We start from the raw sequence: 16,896 nt of genomic DNA on the forward strand, positions 1-16,896 counted from the left end.
TTCTCCGCTCCGGGCGGCCTTCTTTCTATAGGAGTCTCTACATTCCTCTCCGCTCCGGGCGGCCTTCTTTCTATAGGCTTCTCTGCATTCTTCTCCGCTCCAGGCGGCCTTCTTTTTATAGGCTTCTCTGCTAAACTTGAAAACCACCAAAAACTAAAATGGAAAAAGACCTGAAGTTCAGGCCATTACAAGCAAAGAAAAGTGCTCCAAAAGTATGCCATTAGTTGAGTTTTTCTGTAAGTGGTTTGGAAGTACTATCCCTTTAAATAGAGGGGGGGTTTAAAGGTATTTCCCTGTTTGGTGTGTTGTAATGTGTCAATGGGACTCCCAGAGATCGAGGATGAGGAGGGCACAGAACCGGCATCCAGCCAGAGGCGGCCATTGATTGTTACCTTTCTCCATAACTGCCCGGGACGTAGAGTGGTGAGGCACCAACACTAACCTGAACAAGATTCCTTTGCAGGGGCTCTTTCATCCTCTGGATAGGCCGTCAGTAGTTGATAGATGGGGGTCTGCCGCTCTGGGCCCCCATCCATCAGCTGATCGCCTGACCTGCTATTCAGTGCAGCAGACGTTGGGAGGGAAGGAAGCGCTGGCTGCACTCCCATGGGAGTCAGTGGGTGCGCTGCTGCAGCACTTCTTGCTCCTGTTACGGACATTCTGTCCTGGGAAGGACGTGTAAGAGCATCGTAGCGCTCCCAATAATTTCACTATGAAGCCGGCGCCCTCACTTCCTCCACTGATGATCCCTGGATAGCGGAATGGGCAATCAGTGGATGGAGGCGGGTCTGGAGCGGCGGACCCCAATCAACTACTGGTGGCCCATGTTCACACTTCGTGGATTGGCAGTGAAGATGCTCAGCGCAGGTCAAGCTAAATTTGGATTTCCGCAATGCTTGTAAGCCGTGTATTTTGCGCCTTGTGTGAACTATAAGTGTTCGCTGCGAAAGGGGCTGCACGGAAAACCAACAAACTCACCTACAAAGCTAATTACTGCGTCCGCCCCTGGGGAAGCTGCAATGTGACCGCGGAGTCTTCACCCTTCGGAGCAGCCTGCATCCACACCTTCTGCATCACGCGAGCAAAGACTACAGATCTGGATGAAACTGCCCTAAACTCTTCTATTTCTTGGGTTTTCTGCTCTGGAGAAAGCTGGGTGATTCTTAGATGGGCCGCCACCCAGCTTTCCCAACCGCTGAGCGGTGGATGATGCCTCAGATTTGCTGTTCCCGCCATTTTACATACCAAATTGGACAGAAAGTAAAGGCTGAAATGTTTTATCAAAATACTTTATTTCAGGGATAAATTACCTGCCCATCCCCCGCTCCAAAACATGAGCAGGTAGATGATCGCAACCAAAGAGCGCTGCATCAGCTTTTACGCCGCGCCGCTCGCTGCCGCCCCTCTGGTCTTTACCGACTGAAATCGGCAAATTAATACAAATAAAAACGTCTAAATTCTCGTCAAATAAAGGGGCGGGGAGATACCCGACGGTAGAGACCGCAGAGCGCGGCGTCTTAGGGGGGGTTGGAGGGAAATCCAGGGAGACTTACAGCAGTTTTAGGATCGGGACGAAAGACCAAAAACAAAATAACCCAGAGGGAAAAAAACAGGCCATGACGAATCCTCCGGAAGGGCGACGGCGGGTCATTGGTCGCACTGAGTCTGCGGACAGCCCCTCCTCTTGCGCATATCCTCCTACTCCTCGGCATCGGGATTCCTTGTTTTACTTGTGGCCATATTTAATCGCAGGCTCCAACCGCTCATATAGAACAGGCTAAAAAAAAAAAAAAAGTCTCCTCAGAAGCCGGGGGCCCGGGGCCCGACTGCTATACTTTGCCGGGTATTTTGGCTCTCTTGCGGGCGATGGCATCTTCCACGGCTTTCAGCTGTTTGAGGAGTTCCTCTCTGCGGGATAAGGTGCTGGCTTTGCCGGTTTTGGCGGCGGGGGCCGAGGGGGCCGCCTCCAGGGCTTTCCCTGGGACGCTGGTGACTTTGCTCGATCCTTTCTGTGGAGGAGAAGCCGGACGTTTCCTGCAGGAGAAAAGACGCAAATTTACTGGCAAATCCACAAAACGTCTCTTAGTTACAACCAGAGGCGGAACTAAAGCTTCTCACAGCGGAGGGTTTGTGGCAATGCGTCCAAGGATTATCACGGCTGATCAGCTAAACACATCAGCAGCACAAAGCCCTCCTAGCTTAGGTTTCTGTTACAGTGTGTCAGTGCAGGTAACATGCAAATGACTGGAGTTTTCAGGCCGGCCAGAGAATGTCCTCCAGCTGGATACAATTGTAACAAACCCGCAGCTATAAACAGGGTTGCTCATCGTCCTCTCGCGGACCACCTGATATGCACATGTTCCACCGCCGTGTATATACTATATGCGTCATATCCGCATTCCTGCACCGTCTCCTGAGCCGCGCCCTGCTGGCCATTCACTGCATATCGCACCGCAGCACAGGAGTCTGTCTTACACCAGCAGATGATCAGTGACAGCTCTGAGCCAGCATTTTGCATAAAGTATTTAGTAGCTTCTTAAGTACCAATTATGTATGCAAATGAGGCCTTCCTGATTGCGGTTAGCTCTTATCTGCACTCAGATCCTTTGTTCTCCACGGGTAAACAATGCCCTCAGCACTCCCCATGGAGAACTACTGAAAAAAGTGAAGATTTTTAGGTTGGACTGAATGTAAGGATCAGCCAGCAGTGCCCGAAAAGCGGATGATGGGCGCACATTTACACGCACCAATTATCGCTAAAACGATCACCGATTTTTTAGCGATCGGCCAGTGTAAATGGGCCTTTACAAATGACTCAGCTCCTCCCACTGCGACACTCTGCGCCAGTTTCCTCTCCATCGTGAAGGATGCTAACGCTAGGTGCTGGTGGAAGGCGTCCCGTGCCCCTGAGGCGGTGGCATTTGTAGCACATGGCAAGACTAGGATGGTGAACAAGAAAGCGGGGTGAACTAGCAAATGCATTTATTAGTAAGTTGTCCACTGTCCTGCCATATAGAAGGCCCCGCCATCAAAAGGTGTGAGGGGGTGGTGTGGGGGGAGGGGTGGGGGGACAAAAAGGAATGGGCCAGGATTTAAAACAAGAAAAGCATGGCTGCTTTCTCCCAGAAACAGCGCCACGCCCGTGCACAGGTTGTGTCTGGTATTGCAGCTCAACTGCCTTGAAGTGAACAGGACGGAGCTGCAATAACAGACAGCCAGTGATTTGTGTCTTGAGAAGCTCCTTTAACCCTTCACTTACCTGTCTGGCTGAGTGGGGGAAGGCTTTGGATTGGGCAGCCGCTGGCGATCTGCTTTCGGTGATGGCGGTTTCCCAACCGGTTTGCGATCTCGCGCGGCTGCCACAGAGAAGAAGATAAAATCAGAGTGTTAACAAATCATAGCTGGAAGGACAAATCTAACGGCGGCTCAGATACAATGAGACCGAGAAGGCAGAAGTGGCAACCAAATGCTTCACGTCTCTCCATGATGGCACCACAAATGTGTGTAATGACCGTTCTACGTAGACCGCCGCGCATAACACGGACCACGAGGCGTCTAGACAGCAGATTCTCCGTGTCAGCAAGAAAACAAAGTTTCCATTTTATTTGGTCATCTTGGAAATAGTAAGTGAACCCCCCCCCCCCTGCTGGGCGATCGGCGATCACAGGAGAGTCACAGGGGAACCCGGATCCTCTCAGCCCCTACGCCGCTACAGTTTACACTCAGACCTCCACACTGGAGCAGCTTCTAGACGATTCGTTGGGATTCTCGTTCACTAACTGAACGACTAACAAGTCGTCTTTACCTTCTCGCTCACCCTTACCACAAAGCATCTACCACATACATCTAAAGGAGACCGCTACGCCATACCTACTGCAGTGCACCCCCCATTACGGCAGCGCCCCCCCCATTACAGCAGCGCTCCGCCCCCCATTACGGCAGTGCCCCCCCCCATCATTACAGCAGCACCCCCCCATCATTACAGCAGCACCCCCCCATCACGGCAGCGCTCCCCCACCCCCCTATTACGGCAGTGCCCCCCCATCATTACGGCAGCGCTCCGCCCCCCCATCATTACGGTAGCGCTCCGCCCCCCATTACGGCAGTGCCCCCCCCATCATTACAGCAGCACCCCCCCATCACGGCAGCGCTCCCCCACCCCCCCTATTACGGCAGTGCCCCCCCATCATTACAGCAGCGCTCCGCCCCCCCATCATTACAGCAGCGCTCCGCCCCCCCATCATTACAGCAGCACTCCGCCCCCCCATCATTACAGCAGCGCTCCGCCCCCCCATCATTACAGCAGCGCTCCGCCCCCCCCCCCCCATCATTACGGCAGCGCTCCGCCCCCCCTTACGGCAGTGCCCCCCCATGATTACGGCAGCCCGCTCCCCCCAGTCCCATTGCTCACCTCGTTCAGGAGAAATGTTGGCTTTCTTAGCCGGGGGCGAGGTCAGACGATCCTTGTCTGACGGCTCATAGCGCTTCCGGCTCCCCTTGTCAGTGCCCTGTAGATGGAGATACAATGATAAGAGTTGTGATCCGCGGGGGTCTCACGCACTAAACCTGCTTATAGGGTCAAAACAATCCCTCCTGCTAAAAGTACAAATTTGTTACTTTTTGCTCCTTTTTAAAGCATTTTGAGCCGTTGTTACAAGTTAAACACCCCATCAGCCCCCCCCTCACTGCAGATACCAGGCAGCGCCCCCTGGATGTCAGAGCATGGGATCAGCGGCGAGTAGTACGTGCACACGGGTGTGTAAGTCGCACCGTTGTTACCGCATGCACGTGCGTCCCGTACGTTTTTTTTTTTGTGAGCGTAACCACTTCATAAGAAAAAACACAAGGAGGACCCATTGATGTTACTCTCATTTTAGGCCGGCTTCGTACGTACTCACTGCGTTATTTTACCGCTCCCACAGGGCGCTATTGGTCCGTAATACAGAAAATAGGACATGAAAACGGCATGTCAGAATACAATGTAAACCAACAGCGTTCCATGCGCTCCGTATTACGTCTGTAAAAAATACACAAAATCCGCCGCTGGGAATGAGCGGTAAACCGCGGCGCAGCAGCTGCAGGAGGCAGAAGGTTTCGGATAAATCGGACATGCACGACCTATGAGAACGGTTATCATAATAAGGTCATTGTTACGTCTCCCACAACGAATGGTCACCCGGCCATCCCAGACTCGGGCGCATCTAGTGATGTAGCAGGCGGCCGCCGGACGCAGATATAGTCATGGTCATTAGGAGCCAACGGCCACTGCAACTACTTGTCTGAAGTCTGTCCCAGCGGTCACCGGTCTCCTACTTGCTGGTCCGTCACAAGGGTGGGAGCCAGCAACTACGGCCTAGGGCTTCCTCCCTGTAGCCCCCTTCTGTCTGACCGGATGCCCAGGAGCCTCGCTGTGCATATCCGCTCTGGTTAATAATGGAATATAGACGAGGAGCCTTCCCCCGCGGAGGGAGAATCGTAGGGTTACATCACCTTGCTCAGTAGTGTCAGTTTGATGTCCTTGTGGGCGCTGAAGCCGCTCTGGATTTGGGGTGCAGCTGGGAGCGGAGGAGCAATTTTGCTGCCACTGATGGGTTTCGGCAGTTTTGCAGGAGCGGCTTTTGGCGGCTGAGTGGCGGTGGGATCACGGGGCCGTTTCTCCTCCTTAAGCCGCTGGTCGTCCTTTTTGTTTTTTTCAGAGGCTACAATCAGATTAAACAACATAATCACTCGGCGGTGGAGAACGCAGACAGTGATACTATTATAAGGGGACGCCCCGTAACTATAACCCCCCCGGGGGGGCTTACCTTTCTCCTTCTTCGGCTGTGAAGGGATGGGAGACTGGGAGCTGGCGGAGGAGATGGGGCTGGCGAGATCGGCGTACATGTCATCGGAGTCGGCGCTGCGCACAGAACTACTGGAGGACGAACCGCTGGAGACGGACGACACGCTGCTCACACTCAGAGACCTGCGGGAAGACGCCGTCAGTACAAGATCCGCGGGAAGAGATGCTCCTTCCACCAAGAGAACTAACAGACTTGGCATTTCACTAGCTCCACATCATCATGATCTCTGCTTGATGTCAGTGAATGGCAACAGTTCACAGCTGCCAACAGGTTTACGATTATTGGTCGGCTGCACATCTTCCTGCTCGGTCACTGACTAATCATTAACCTTCTATACACAGCCAATGGACATTCGCATGAACGTTCCTCCCCAGTCAGTCCACTTACCAGATCTTCTCCTGTCTCCTGCAGTCCTGGGGGGGGGTCACCACCTCCAGATGGCTGATTTTTCTGCTTCCTGCATTCACAGCATTCTCCTTCCTGCCCGACAATGTACGTTATGTCACTAAATCAGTCTGGCAGAGAGTGCCGAGCTATTGCAGAGACTGCTCATGCCTGCTGTCTCTGCAGTAGAACAGCATTCTTTCCTAGCCAGTGACCGCTGCGACACAGGGACCTGCAGGAAGGAGAATGCGAGGAATGCACGCTTCATAACAAGAAGAGGATCCGGCCGGCGGGAGGTAAACTGACCAGGGGGACTGCAGAAGCTCAGCGAGGAGAAGATGCTGTAAGAAGTCTGCCTGGGGAGGAATAGGGAAATACAACATTTGTTTTATAAGGGAAACCCCTTTAAGAACGTTCTTACTGACAGCAAGCAGATATTTTGATAAGCAGACAATCCCGCCAACTGAGGATGAAGCTCACTAGCCATGTGATGGTCGAGGACCTCGCTGGTTATGCTGTATTACATGGACATGCCTAGATATTCCTGATTAAACATGTACACTGCGTTCTCCCCGATACACGGCCCGGGGGGGGCAGACCACCTTAGTCGCACTTCACCCCCGATGGACGTGTAACAGAGAGATTGCATCAGTATTCGCTTTACACAACAGGCTCCTTTGAATGGTTCAGCTAATGAGCCCTACAAGCCCTCTACATCCTGCGGCCGTCCCAGACATCAAACTAGGGAATTACTTTTCACGCATTCCTCCAACTCTTCTGGAAGGGATCAATTACAATGGTGCTGCACTGTGGCCCCCAACATGCTTAGACTTGTAGTTCTACAAGAGCTGCAATGTCCAATACAGACAAGGTGGCGATAAGTGCGAAGAAACCCAAGAGGAAAGTGAAGCCTCATGTAAACTGCCAAGACAGCAGACGACTCCACTAATAAATCCGAGTACAAAGGTAGCGACAGACGGGGGCGCAGAAGGCCAGATTTCTGGGAGAGCTGCTGATGTAAACGGCAAGAACCCCCGCTGCGCTCCCCACCCTGCGCCCCTTGGCGGCGCTCCCCACCCTGCGCCCCTTGGCGGCGCTCCCCACCCTGCGTCCCTTGGCGGCGCTCCCCACCCTGCGCCCCTTGGCGGCGCTCCCCACCCTGCGCCCCTTGGCGGCGCTCCCCACCCTGCGCCCCTTCGCTGCGCTCACCTGGATTTCCTGGTTGCGTTTCCAGATGTGTGGAGAGAAAAAAAGACATAAGAGAAATGATTACAGCGAGAAGTGACAAGTGACGGACCAATCAGCAGCGGGGAATCCCAGGGATGCCATAATGAAGGCTGGAAGTTACCGACAACTTCGTGTCACATGACTAATGTACAGGGGAACTGCTGAAGGGTGTTATCTATAATCTGACCGCTGGGACCCCCACCAACCACAAGAATAGGGACCCCAAATGAATGGAGCCATGGTTGAGCATTCATGCTGCCAGAGATAGCCGGGCACTCGGGCCAGGATTTTAACCCTTTCTAATCCACTGTCTGACATCTGAAGACATTCTGATTGAAGGCTGTACAGCTCCGATGTCAGAAGACGTCCGGCAGGGTATTCTTACTGTATATTACTGGCCGCTCTGTTGTCGGGGGCCTCTCCAGCATGTCCCATACTACAGTACTGGCTCTAGCCAGCAGATGGCGCCATTGTATAATGGCAGAAAGGGAAAGTCCCCTAGGAAAACATGAATTCAAAATTGGGATTGCAAAGGGTTAAGTCATCCCCTATTCACAGGATATTCACAGAATAACCTGCTGATCAGTGGGGGTCTGACTACCGAGACCCCCACCGATTTTAAGAACGAGGTCCCCTGTCCTGCTTACTGCGGGGTTACTGCACCCCACATAGCGAGGAGGAGACTGAAAAGAACGCTGGTCGCTCCATTCACCGTCAATGGGATTGCGGAGATAGCCGGCTCCTGCTCAGGGATTCCCATGGTATGAATGGAGCGCTGACCGCTAGGCCATCAGAAGAAGCGACCCCCGCAGTGACAAGAGAGCGGGACATGGGAGTCCCCTTCACTAGATCAGTGATGAAACCCCCATTCTGTAGATATGGAGGGGAGGACTTGTAATTGTGGTGCAACCCCATAAAACTATCTCTGGAGTATCCCAAATCTTCAATATCCTCTCCGGCTCCAACCCCTCCAAAGCACAACATGTGGTGCAAAGTGCAAAGATGAAGAGGTCCCCCACAAAACTTCATAAAGCCGGCATCAAAAGGGGAAAACAAGGGCGGGAAAAAACTAAACAGCGCGCCATTCTCCATTATACCAACACAATGCTTCTATTGTATCTGCATATATAGTTGCCCAGTTCAGGGAATTGTTATGCAAGTTACACCCCCCCCCCCCATCCCATCGACTTCTAGTGTGAAATCATGATAAAAGGTGGGTACACAACAGTACCTGTCCTGCTGGAGGTAGGTGTGCATGCCACATCATATCTTCACCCACCACGGCCATCTCTGCAGCAGTTTGCAATGCACCAACTAACCGCGGCAGCGCTACCCTACCTGGATTTTCGAGATGCAGAAGGGGACGGGGAGAGAGACGCAGACGAGGAACGTGAGGAGAGCGAGTGAGATCCGGACCGGGAACTTGATCCGCTGTAGCTGCTGCCGCTGACCGTCCTCCTGCAGCGGGAACAGAGCGGGTGAACCATCTGTAAGCAGGTAACTTACTGCTCCTCCTCCCGGAGGGCAGGTGGGCAACTGTACCTTCTTGGTGGCACTTTTCTCTTTGCCTCCTTCGCTCGGCCGACTCTTTTGTCACCAGTTTTAGCAGCTTCTATGACGACTTTTGGAGGTTTCACCGCTGGAGAAGTGGCTGGAGGGGCGGCGGGGGCTGCCGGGGGGGCCGCGGCCTTCTTCACATTTATTTTCTCTCTGAACAAACAGATACTAAACATTACATTTACTTTTTATCCTATGCTATAACTTCCGCTCATATTTATAGGGTATCCAGCTTTCCTTGACTCCTGAATGGCAAAGTCACAGTGGAAAGCTGGGAGAAAACCAATATGGTGAGCAGATACAACTTCTATTCAGTCCTCTGGGCTGCTACATGTCATATCCACTATGGGATAAGTTGTGGGCGATGATCTGTCCCCCCGCTGTCTGTGCACCCCAGGGGTTCGTGCCGCCCGCTGGGCGTACTTTACTTGGCTCAATCAGAGCTTTTAGGGACCGAGTGTTTGATCTTAGCCCGGGGTTGTGGCATAGGAACTGTTTAGATACCCGCACTGCTGTCCAGGACGTAACCCACGGAAGGAGACGCAACAAGTTCATCCGCACCGCACGGAATAACGTGGCAGCAATGAGCAATAACTGCAGACCCTGCATGTAATTCACCCTGCAAAACCCGGATCCACAGCTTGCAGGAACCCTACTGGGAAGCTGTAATAAAGACGCTGAACAAGGCTGTCTGCAGCCAAGATGGCGGCCGTCTTACCCTTTACTGGATGGTGGGACAGGTTCTCCTTTGGCCTTAGCAGGGGCTTTATGTGGAGACGGAGCTGGCGAGGGAGACGGAGACGAGGAGAAAGACCTGGACCTGCAGACAAAGGAGGAAACATTACATGGAAGTGCGAACCATCAGGCGGTAAGTGCGAGTCTCCACATAGCGGATGGAATGGGAACCACACTTGTGTCACTACATGGAGGGAATATCAGGGGGGCTTCATCTGGGGCCACAGACGGTCTAGACCGCCCAATGGTTCACTCCAACTGGTCGCTTCCTTAAGTAGTCTGGCGGAGGCGCAGGAGTTCGGTTCTTAGGATTTGCAGTGTTCTTCATGAAAGGGGTTTTCCAGGGAGAATCCTACGGATGGGTCCTCAGGACAGCTCACCAATAGTCCATCGCCAGGGCCCGTTGCTCTGGACCCCGACCAATCAGCTGAGCGGGCGCATGCCGTCAGCGCCGCACAAATACACACGAGAGTCTCTGCTCCGACCTCTTGTGTAATGGCAGCGCTGTAGGCGGGCTCACAATCAGCGGATTGGTCAGGGCCCAGTGTGACGGACGATCAACTATTGATGACCTATCCTGATAATCAGCAATAGTATTTCACTGAAAAGCCCTTTAATCCCCCCAAGGACATCTTCTACATTGGGCTCTATAACAACGGCCCCCCGCTGATGAAGGGGGGCATTGTTAGGCCCGTCGCCATGGCAACACTGTATGATCTCATCACAGGGGAGGAAATGGGCTTGTAGAGATCCTTACTGAGCAGAGCTTCTAATGGGCGACTTGGTCGGGATTGGCTTGGTCTCTGACCCAGCCGTTAGAACTGGGTGCTGGCCGTGCGACACAGCTGAGCCCACATGGCCGCTCCGCGACGAGCAGCGGCGCCCCCGGGGCTTCTCCACACAACTCACCACCTCTGACTTCAGCAATTAGTAGGCTTATAAGGAGAAGATCTGAGGTGCCCGGAGAGCAGACAGACCGGTCCGACCGGCATTATCACCACTTTCACAGCCGACTGAATCTAGGATTACCTGGAGCGGCTTCCCGAGAACGAGCTGCGCCGCGAGGACCGGCTGGAGTAAGAACTGTAGGACGAAGATCTAGAACGTGAGGATCCGGAACCAGAGTATGAAGACGAGCGAGAAGATGATCTGAAATAGACAGTAATTATTCTAATTTATGCAATTAAAGCTTTAATCAGGAAATGGGTGAGAATCTGAAACACAAAGTACGAGTTCATCTCTTGCTGTCAGTGAACGGAAACCTGAACTCATCCTGACTGAATGCTTCTCACAGCTGAGGGATACAATTGTATCCAGTCCTGACGATCCTCTGCTGCAGGCAGCTAGGCTGGAAGCTACAGTAACAAACCCTCAGCTGTGAGAAGCAACTTCCACGTTAAATGGACATCCTGCAGTTTTATACAAAAGCAGCTGTGGAACAGAGGATGACGATTTCAGTGGAGGCCGGCCCGCTGGGACCACCAGCCGCCATGAGTACGGGGGTCCCTGAAAGGAGCAGTTGTCACCCACATGCTATGCTCTCCACGAATCACACGGGAACGGATTGGCAGCTAGGTTCGCTCTTCGGGTGCTCCGTTCTCATGGGGTCCCAAGGGGCCGATCACTGGGGGTGAACACACCTACCTGGATGAATTGGATCCAGAATCCGATGACCCTGAGGTTCGGCGTCTCCGGCGTCCTCTGCTGGGAGAGCCAGACATTCCAGGCTTCTTTTTGGGGGACTTTGATCGACGCCAGGGGTCCTTCCATTCATCGGCCCTTTTAACTGTTGGTGGACCAGATAGATTTGGGGTCACAGCAGATGCAGAGGGATTAGCAGCCGACAACGTCGCAGCCGGAGAATCTTTCTTCAAGGAATCGTTGGGGCGGCTGAAGGGTTAATAAGACAGACAGACGTTGTAGAGAGAAATAAAAATGTCAGAGGACAAAAGAAGTTACATGTCTGTAAAGACCAATGACCTCACCGAAATGGCCACCTATCCACTCCTAGAGAGCAGCGGTGACATCACTGAGAATGCCGCCTATCCATCACTAGAGAGCAGCAGTGACATCACTGAGAATGCCGCCTATCCATCAATAGAGAGCAGCGGTGACATCACTGAGAATGCCGCCTGTCAATCACTAGAGTACAGCGGTGACATCACTAAGAATGCCGCCTATCCATCACTAGAGAGCAGCGGTGACATCACTGATAATGCCGCCTATCCATCACTAGAGAGCAGCGGCATCACTGAGAATGCCACCTATCCATCACTAGAGAGCAGCGGTGACATCACTGAGAATGCCGCCTATCCATCACTAGAGAGCAGCGGTGACATCACTGAGAATGCCGCCTATCCATCACTAGAGAGCAGCGGTGACATCACTGAGAATGCCGCCTGTCAATCACTAGAGTACAGCGGTGACATCACTAAGAATGCCGCCTATCCATCACTAGAGAGCAGCGGTGACATCACTGAGAATGCCGCCTGTCAATCACTAGAGTACAGCGGTGACATCACTAAGAATGCCGCCTATCCATCACTAGAGAGCAGCGGTGACATCACTGAGAATGCCGCCTGTCAATCACTAGAGTACAGCGGTGACATCACTAAGAATGCCGCCTATCCATCACTAGAGAGCAGCGGTGACATCACTGAGAATGCCGCCTATCCATCACTAGAGAGCAGCGGTCACATCACAGAGAATGCAGCCTATCCATCACCAGAGAGCAGCGGTGACATCACTGAGAATGCCACCTATCCATCACTAGAGAGCAGCGGTGCCATCACTGAGAATGCCACCTATCCATCACTAGAGAGCAGCGGTGCCATCACTGAGAATGCCACCTATCCATCACTAGAGAGCAGCGGTGACATCACTGAGAATGCCGCCTATCCATCACTAGAGAGCAGCGGTGACATGCCTGAGAATGCCGCCTATCCATCACTAGAGAGCAGCGGTGACATCACTGAGAATGCCGCCTATCCATCACTAGAGAGCAGCGGTGACATCACTGAGAATGCCGCCTATTCATCATTAGAGAGCAGCGGTGACATCACTGACCATACCACCTATCTATTACTAGAGAGCAGCAGTGACATCACTGAGAATGCCGCCTATCCATCACTAGAGAGCAGCGGTGACATCACTGAGAATGCCGCCTACCCATCACTAGAGAGCAGCGGCATCACTAAGAATGCCGCCTATCCATCACTAGAGAGCAGCGGTGACATCAGAGAATGTAGCCTGTCCATCACTAGAGAGCAGCGGTGACATGCCTGAGAATGCCACCTATCCATCACTAGAGAGCAGCGGCATCACTGAGAATGCCGCCTATCCATCACTAGAGAGCAGCGGCATCACTGAGAATGCCGCCTATCCATCACTAGAGAGCAGCGGTGACATCACTGAGAATGTCCCCTATCCATCACTAGAGAGCAGCGGTGACATCACTGAGAATGCCGCCTATCCATCACTAGAGAGCAGCAGTGACATCACTGAGAATGCCGCCTATCCATCACTAGAGAGCAGCGGTGACATCACTGAGAATGCCGCCAACCATCACTAGAGAGCAGCAGTGACATCACTGAGAATGCACCTATCCATTACTAGAGAGCAGCGGTGACATCACTGAGAATGACGCCCATCCATCACTAGAGAGCAGCGGTGACATCACTGAGAATGCCACCAACCATCACTAAAGAGCAACAGTGACATCACTGAGAATGCCGCCTATCCATCACTAGAGAGCAGCGGTGACATCACTGAGAATGCTGCCTATCCATCACTAGAGAGCAGCGGTGACATCACTGAGAATGCAGCCTATCCATCACTAGAGAGCAGCAGTGGCAGCATCACTGAGAATGCCGCCTACCCACTACTAGAGAGCAGCGGCAGCATCACTGAGAATGCCACCTATCCATTACTAGAGAGCAGCGGCATCACTGAGAATGCCGCCTATCCATCACTAGAGAGCAGCGGTGACATCACTGAGAATGCCGCCTATCCATCACTAGAGAGCAGCGGTGATGTCACTGAGAATGCCGCCTATCCATCACTAGAGAGCAGCGGCATCACTGAGAATGCCGCCTATCCATCACTAGAGAGCAGCGGCATCACTAAGAATGCTGCCTATCTATTCCTAGAGAGCAGCGGTGACATCACTGAGAATGCCGCCTATCCAGCAATAGAGCAGTGACATCACTAAGAATGCCGCCTATCCAGCAATAGAGCAGTGACATCACTAAGAATGCCGCCTATCTATTCCTAGAGAGCAGCGGTGACATCACTGAGAATGCCGCCTATCCATCACTAGAGAGCAGCAGTGGCAACATCACCGAGAATGCCGCCTACCCACTACTAGAGAGCAGCGGCAGCATCACTGAGAATGCCACCTATCCATTACTAGAGAGCAGCGGCATCACTGAGAATGCCGCCTATCCATCACTAGAGAGCAGCGGTGACATCACTGAGAATGCCGCCTATCCATCACTAGAGAGCAGCGGTGATGTCACTGAGAATGCCGCCTATCCATCACTAGAGAGCAGCGGCATCACTGAGAATGCCGCCTATCCATCACTAGAGAGCAGCGGCATCACTAAGAATGCTGCCTATCTATTCCTAGAGAGCAGCGGTGACATCACTGAGAATGCCGCCTATCCATCACTAGAGAGCAGCAGCATCACTGAGAATGCCGCCTATCCATCACTAGAGAGCAGCGGCATCACTAAGAATGCTGCCTATCTATTCCTAGAGAGCAGCGGTGACATCACTGAGAATGCCGCCTATCCATCACTAGAGAGCAGCAGCATCACTGAGAATGCCGCCTATCCATCACTAGAGAGCAGCGGCATCACTAAGAATGCTGCCTATCTATTCCTAGAGAGCAGCGGTGACATCACTGAGAATGCCACCTATCCATTACTAGAGAGCAGCGGCATCACTGAGAATGCCGCCTATCCATCACCAGAGAGCAGCAGCGGCAGCATCACTGAGAATGCCACCTATCGATCACTACAGAGCAGCGGCATCACTGAGAATGCCGCCTATCCATCACTAGAGAGCAGCGGTGACATCACTGGGAATGACGCCTATCCATCACTAGAGAGCAGCGGTGACATCACTGAGAATGACGCCTATCCATCACTAGAGAGCAGCGGTGACATCACTGAGAATGCCGCCTGTCCATCACTAGAGAGCAGCAATCCCCGGAGTGCAGAAGGACGTCTCTGCGGGGCGACGCCACGCACGGCAATCCCCGGAGTGCAGAAGGACGTCTCTGCGGGGCGACGCCACGCACGGCAATCCCCGGAGTGCAGAAGGACGTCTCTGCGGGGCGACGCCACGCACGGCAATCCCCGGAGTGCAGAAGGACGTCTCTGCGGGGCGACGCCACGCACGGCAATCCCCTGAGTGCAGAAGGACGTCTCTGCGGGGCGACGCCACGCACGGCAATCCCCGGAGTGCAGAAGGACGTCTCTGCGGAGCGACGCCACGCACGGCAATCCCCAGAGTGCAGAAGGACGTCTCTGCGGGGCGACGCCACGCACGGCAATCCCCGGAGTGCAGAAGGACGTCTCTGCGGGGCGACGCCACGCACGGCAATCCCCGGAGTGCAGAAGGACGTCTCTGCGGGGCGACGCCACGCACGGCAATCCCCAGAGTGCAGAAGGACGTCTCTGCGGGGCGACGCTGAAAACGGCAATCCCCGAGGTGCAGAAGGACGTCTCTGCGGGGCGACGCTGAAAACGGCAATCCCCGAGGTGCAGGAGGAGATTCAGATCCGACCGGTTGGCATAGTTTCCGCTTCATGTGATGCAACGGGATGAGCGTCACTGGAAAGCTGTTTCATCATCATGACGACGCGACTGCAGGGCTGGAAGTATCACTCATCACATAACGAGCCGCCAAATAGAATTGTTACACCATGATGAGCGTAAAAAGCTGTAGAGCGTCTGGTAGTAACGGCCAAAAGATGAACCTCGTTATACTGGGAACTGCTACTAAAGCAACAAGCTGCGCCGAGTGAGGGCGATCCGTGCCGCTGCCAGTACAAGGGCATGTGATGTAGCGGGCTTCATCAGCGCCCGCCACAATGACGGAAGGTGCCGTCTGGTTTATCTTGTCTGTGTCAGGTCCGGCGGCTCTGGGGGTCTCCGTGCCCGCACTAGTGGTCCTAATAACCGGGCTGCGGCGCAGAGGAGCCCTGGTCTTGGTGACCTCCCCATGGCTGCCGTGATCTGGTACGCCGGTTCCAGGCACGCACCCATGCTCAGGGAGCAGGCCCCTAGTTAGCCGGGTTGCTGGTGACGAGGCGGGTGCCATCCCGCGTCTCCGCTGCCATGACACCCGGGCACATTCCTTCTGTCGCTGCCTGTCTGTTCACTCCCGCCGCCCTGTGAATGGGTCCTGCTGCTGTCAGGCTCCCCGTCCCAATCGGCTGCTGTCAGGCTCCCCGTCCCAATCGGCTGCTGTCAGGCTCCCCGTCCCAATCGGCTGCTGTCAGGCTCCCCGTCCCAATCGGCTGCTGTCAGGCTCCCCGTCCCAATCGGCTGCTGTCAGGCTCCCCGTCCCAATCGGCTGCTGTCAGGCTCCCCGTCCCAATCGGCTGCTGTCAGGCTCCCCGTCCCAATCGGCTGCTGTCAGGCTCCCCGTCCCAATCGGCTGCTGTCCAGGCTCCCCGTCCCAATCGGCTGCTGTCCAGGCTCCCCGTCCCAATCGGCTGCTGTCCAGGCTCCCCGTCCCAATCGGCTGCTGTCCAGGCTCCCCGTCCCAATCGGCTGCTGTCCAGGCTCCCCGTCCCAATCGGCTGCTGTCCAGGCTCCCCGTCCCAATCGGCTGCTGTCCAGGCTCCCCGTCCCAATCGGCTGCTGTCCAGGCTCCCCGTCCCAATCAGCTGCTGGGGCAGGAGTTCTGACAGCATTTAAACTGCTCAGTTTCCTCCTGACCTTGCCAGTGTATGTTTGGTCTCCAGCTACACCCGCGTTACCTATATTTGATTCCCTGCTTTGACTTGCCTGCTTTGGACCTGACTTGCCTTCGCCTGACCCCTTGTACCTAGTCTCTCCTGCTACCGACCCGGATTGCCTTTGTGCGTTTGTCTGCGAGTCTGACTCCTGTCCCGCATCCATAGCGAGCCTAGGGACTG

At 54.0% G+C, this 16,896-nt stretch overlaps 1 protein-coding gene across 1 annotated transcript in view; it reads right to left on the reverse strand.

Moving 5' to 3' along the window:
• Positions 1-1,273: 1,273 nt before the first annotated feature.
• The window catches only part of ZC3H18 (zinc finger CCCH-type containing 18), a 79,771-nt gene continuing 64,148 nt past the window's right edge, over positions 1,274-16,896 (reverse strand). Inside the window, exons 10-19 of the mRNA XM_066583078.1 lie at positions 11,391-11,636; positions 10,776-10,895; positions 9,730-9,831; positions 8,997-9,164; positions 8,793-8,912; positions 5,805-5,965; positions 5,491-5,699; positions 4,412-4,508; positions 3,260-3,356; positions 1,274-2,034 (exon numbers count right to left, since the gene is read on the reverse strand). Of these exons, the coding sequence (XP_066439175.1) occupies positions 1,830-2,034; positions 3,260-3,356; positions 4,412-4,508; positions 5,491-5,699; positions 5,805-5,965; positions 8,793-8,912; positions 8,997-9,164; positions 9,730-9,831; positions 10,776-10,895; positions 11,391-11,636 (1,525 nt within the window). The 3' untranslated portion in view covers positions 1,274-1,829. The remainder of the gene's footprint in view (positions 2,035-3,259; positions 3,357-4,411; positions 4,509-5,490; positions 5,700-5,804; positions 5,966-8,792; positions 8,913-8,996; positions 9,165-9,729; positions 9,832-10,775; positions 10,896-11,390; positions 11,637-16,896) is intronic.

This window comes from Eleutherodactylus coqui, chromosome 11 (assembly GCF_035609145.1).
Source record: "Eleutherodactylus coqui strain aEleCoq1 chromosome 11, aEleCoq1.hap1, whole genome shotgun sequence".
NCBI classification, from domain to species: Eukaryota; Metazoa; Chordata; class Amphibia; order Anura; family Eleutherodactylidae; genus Eleutherodactylus; species Eleutherodactylus coqui.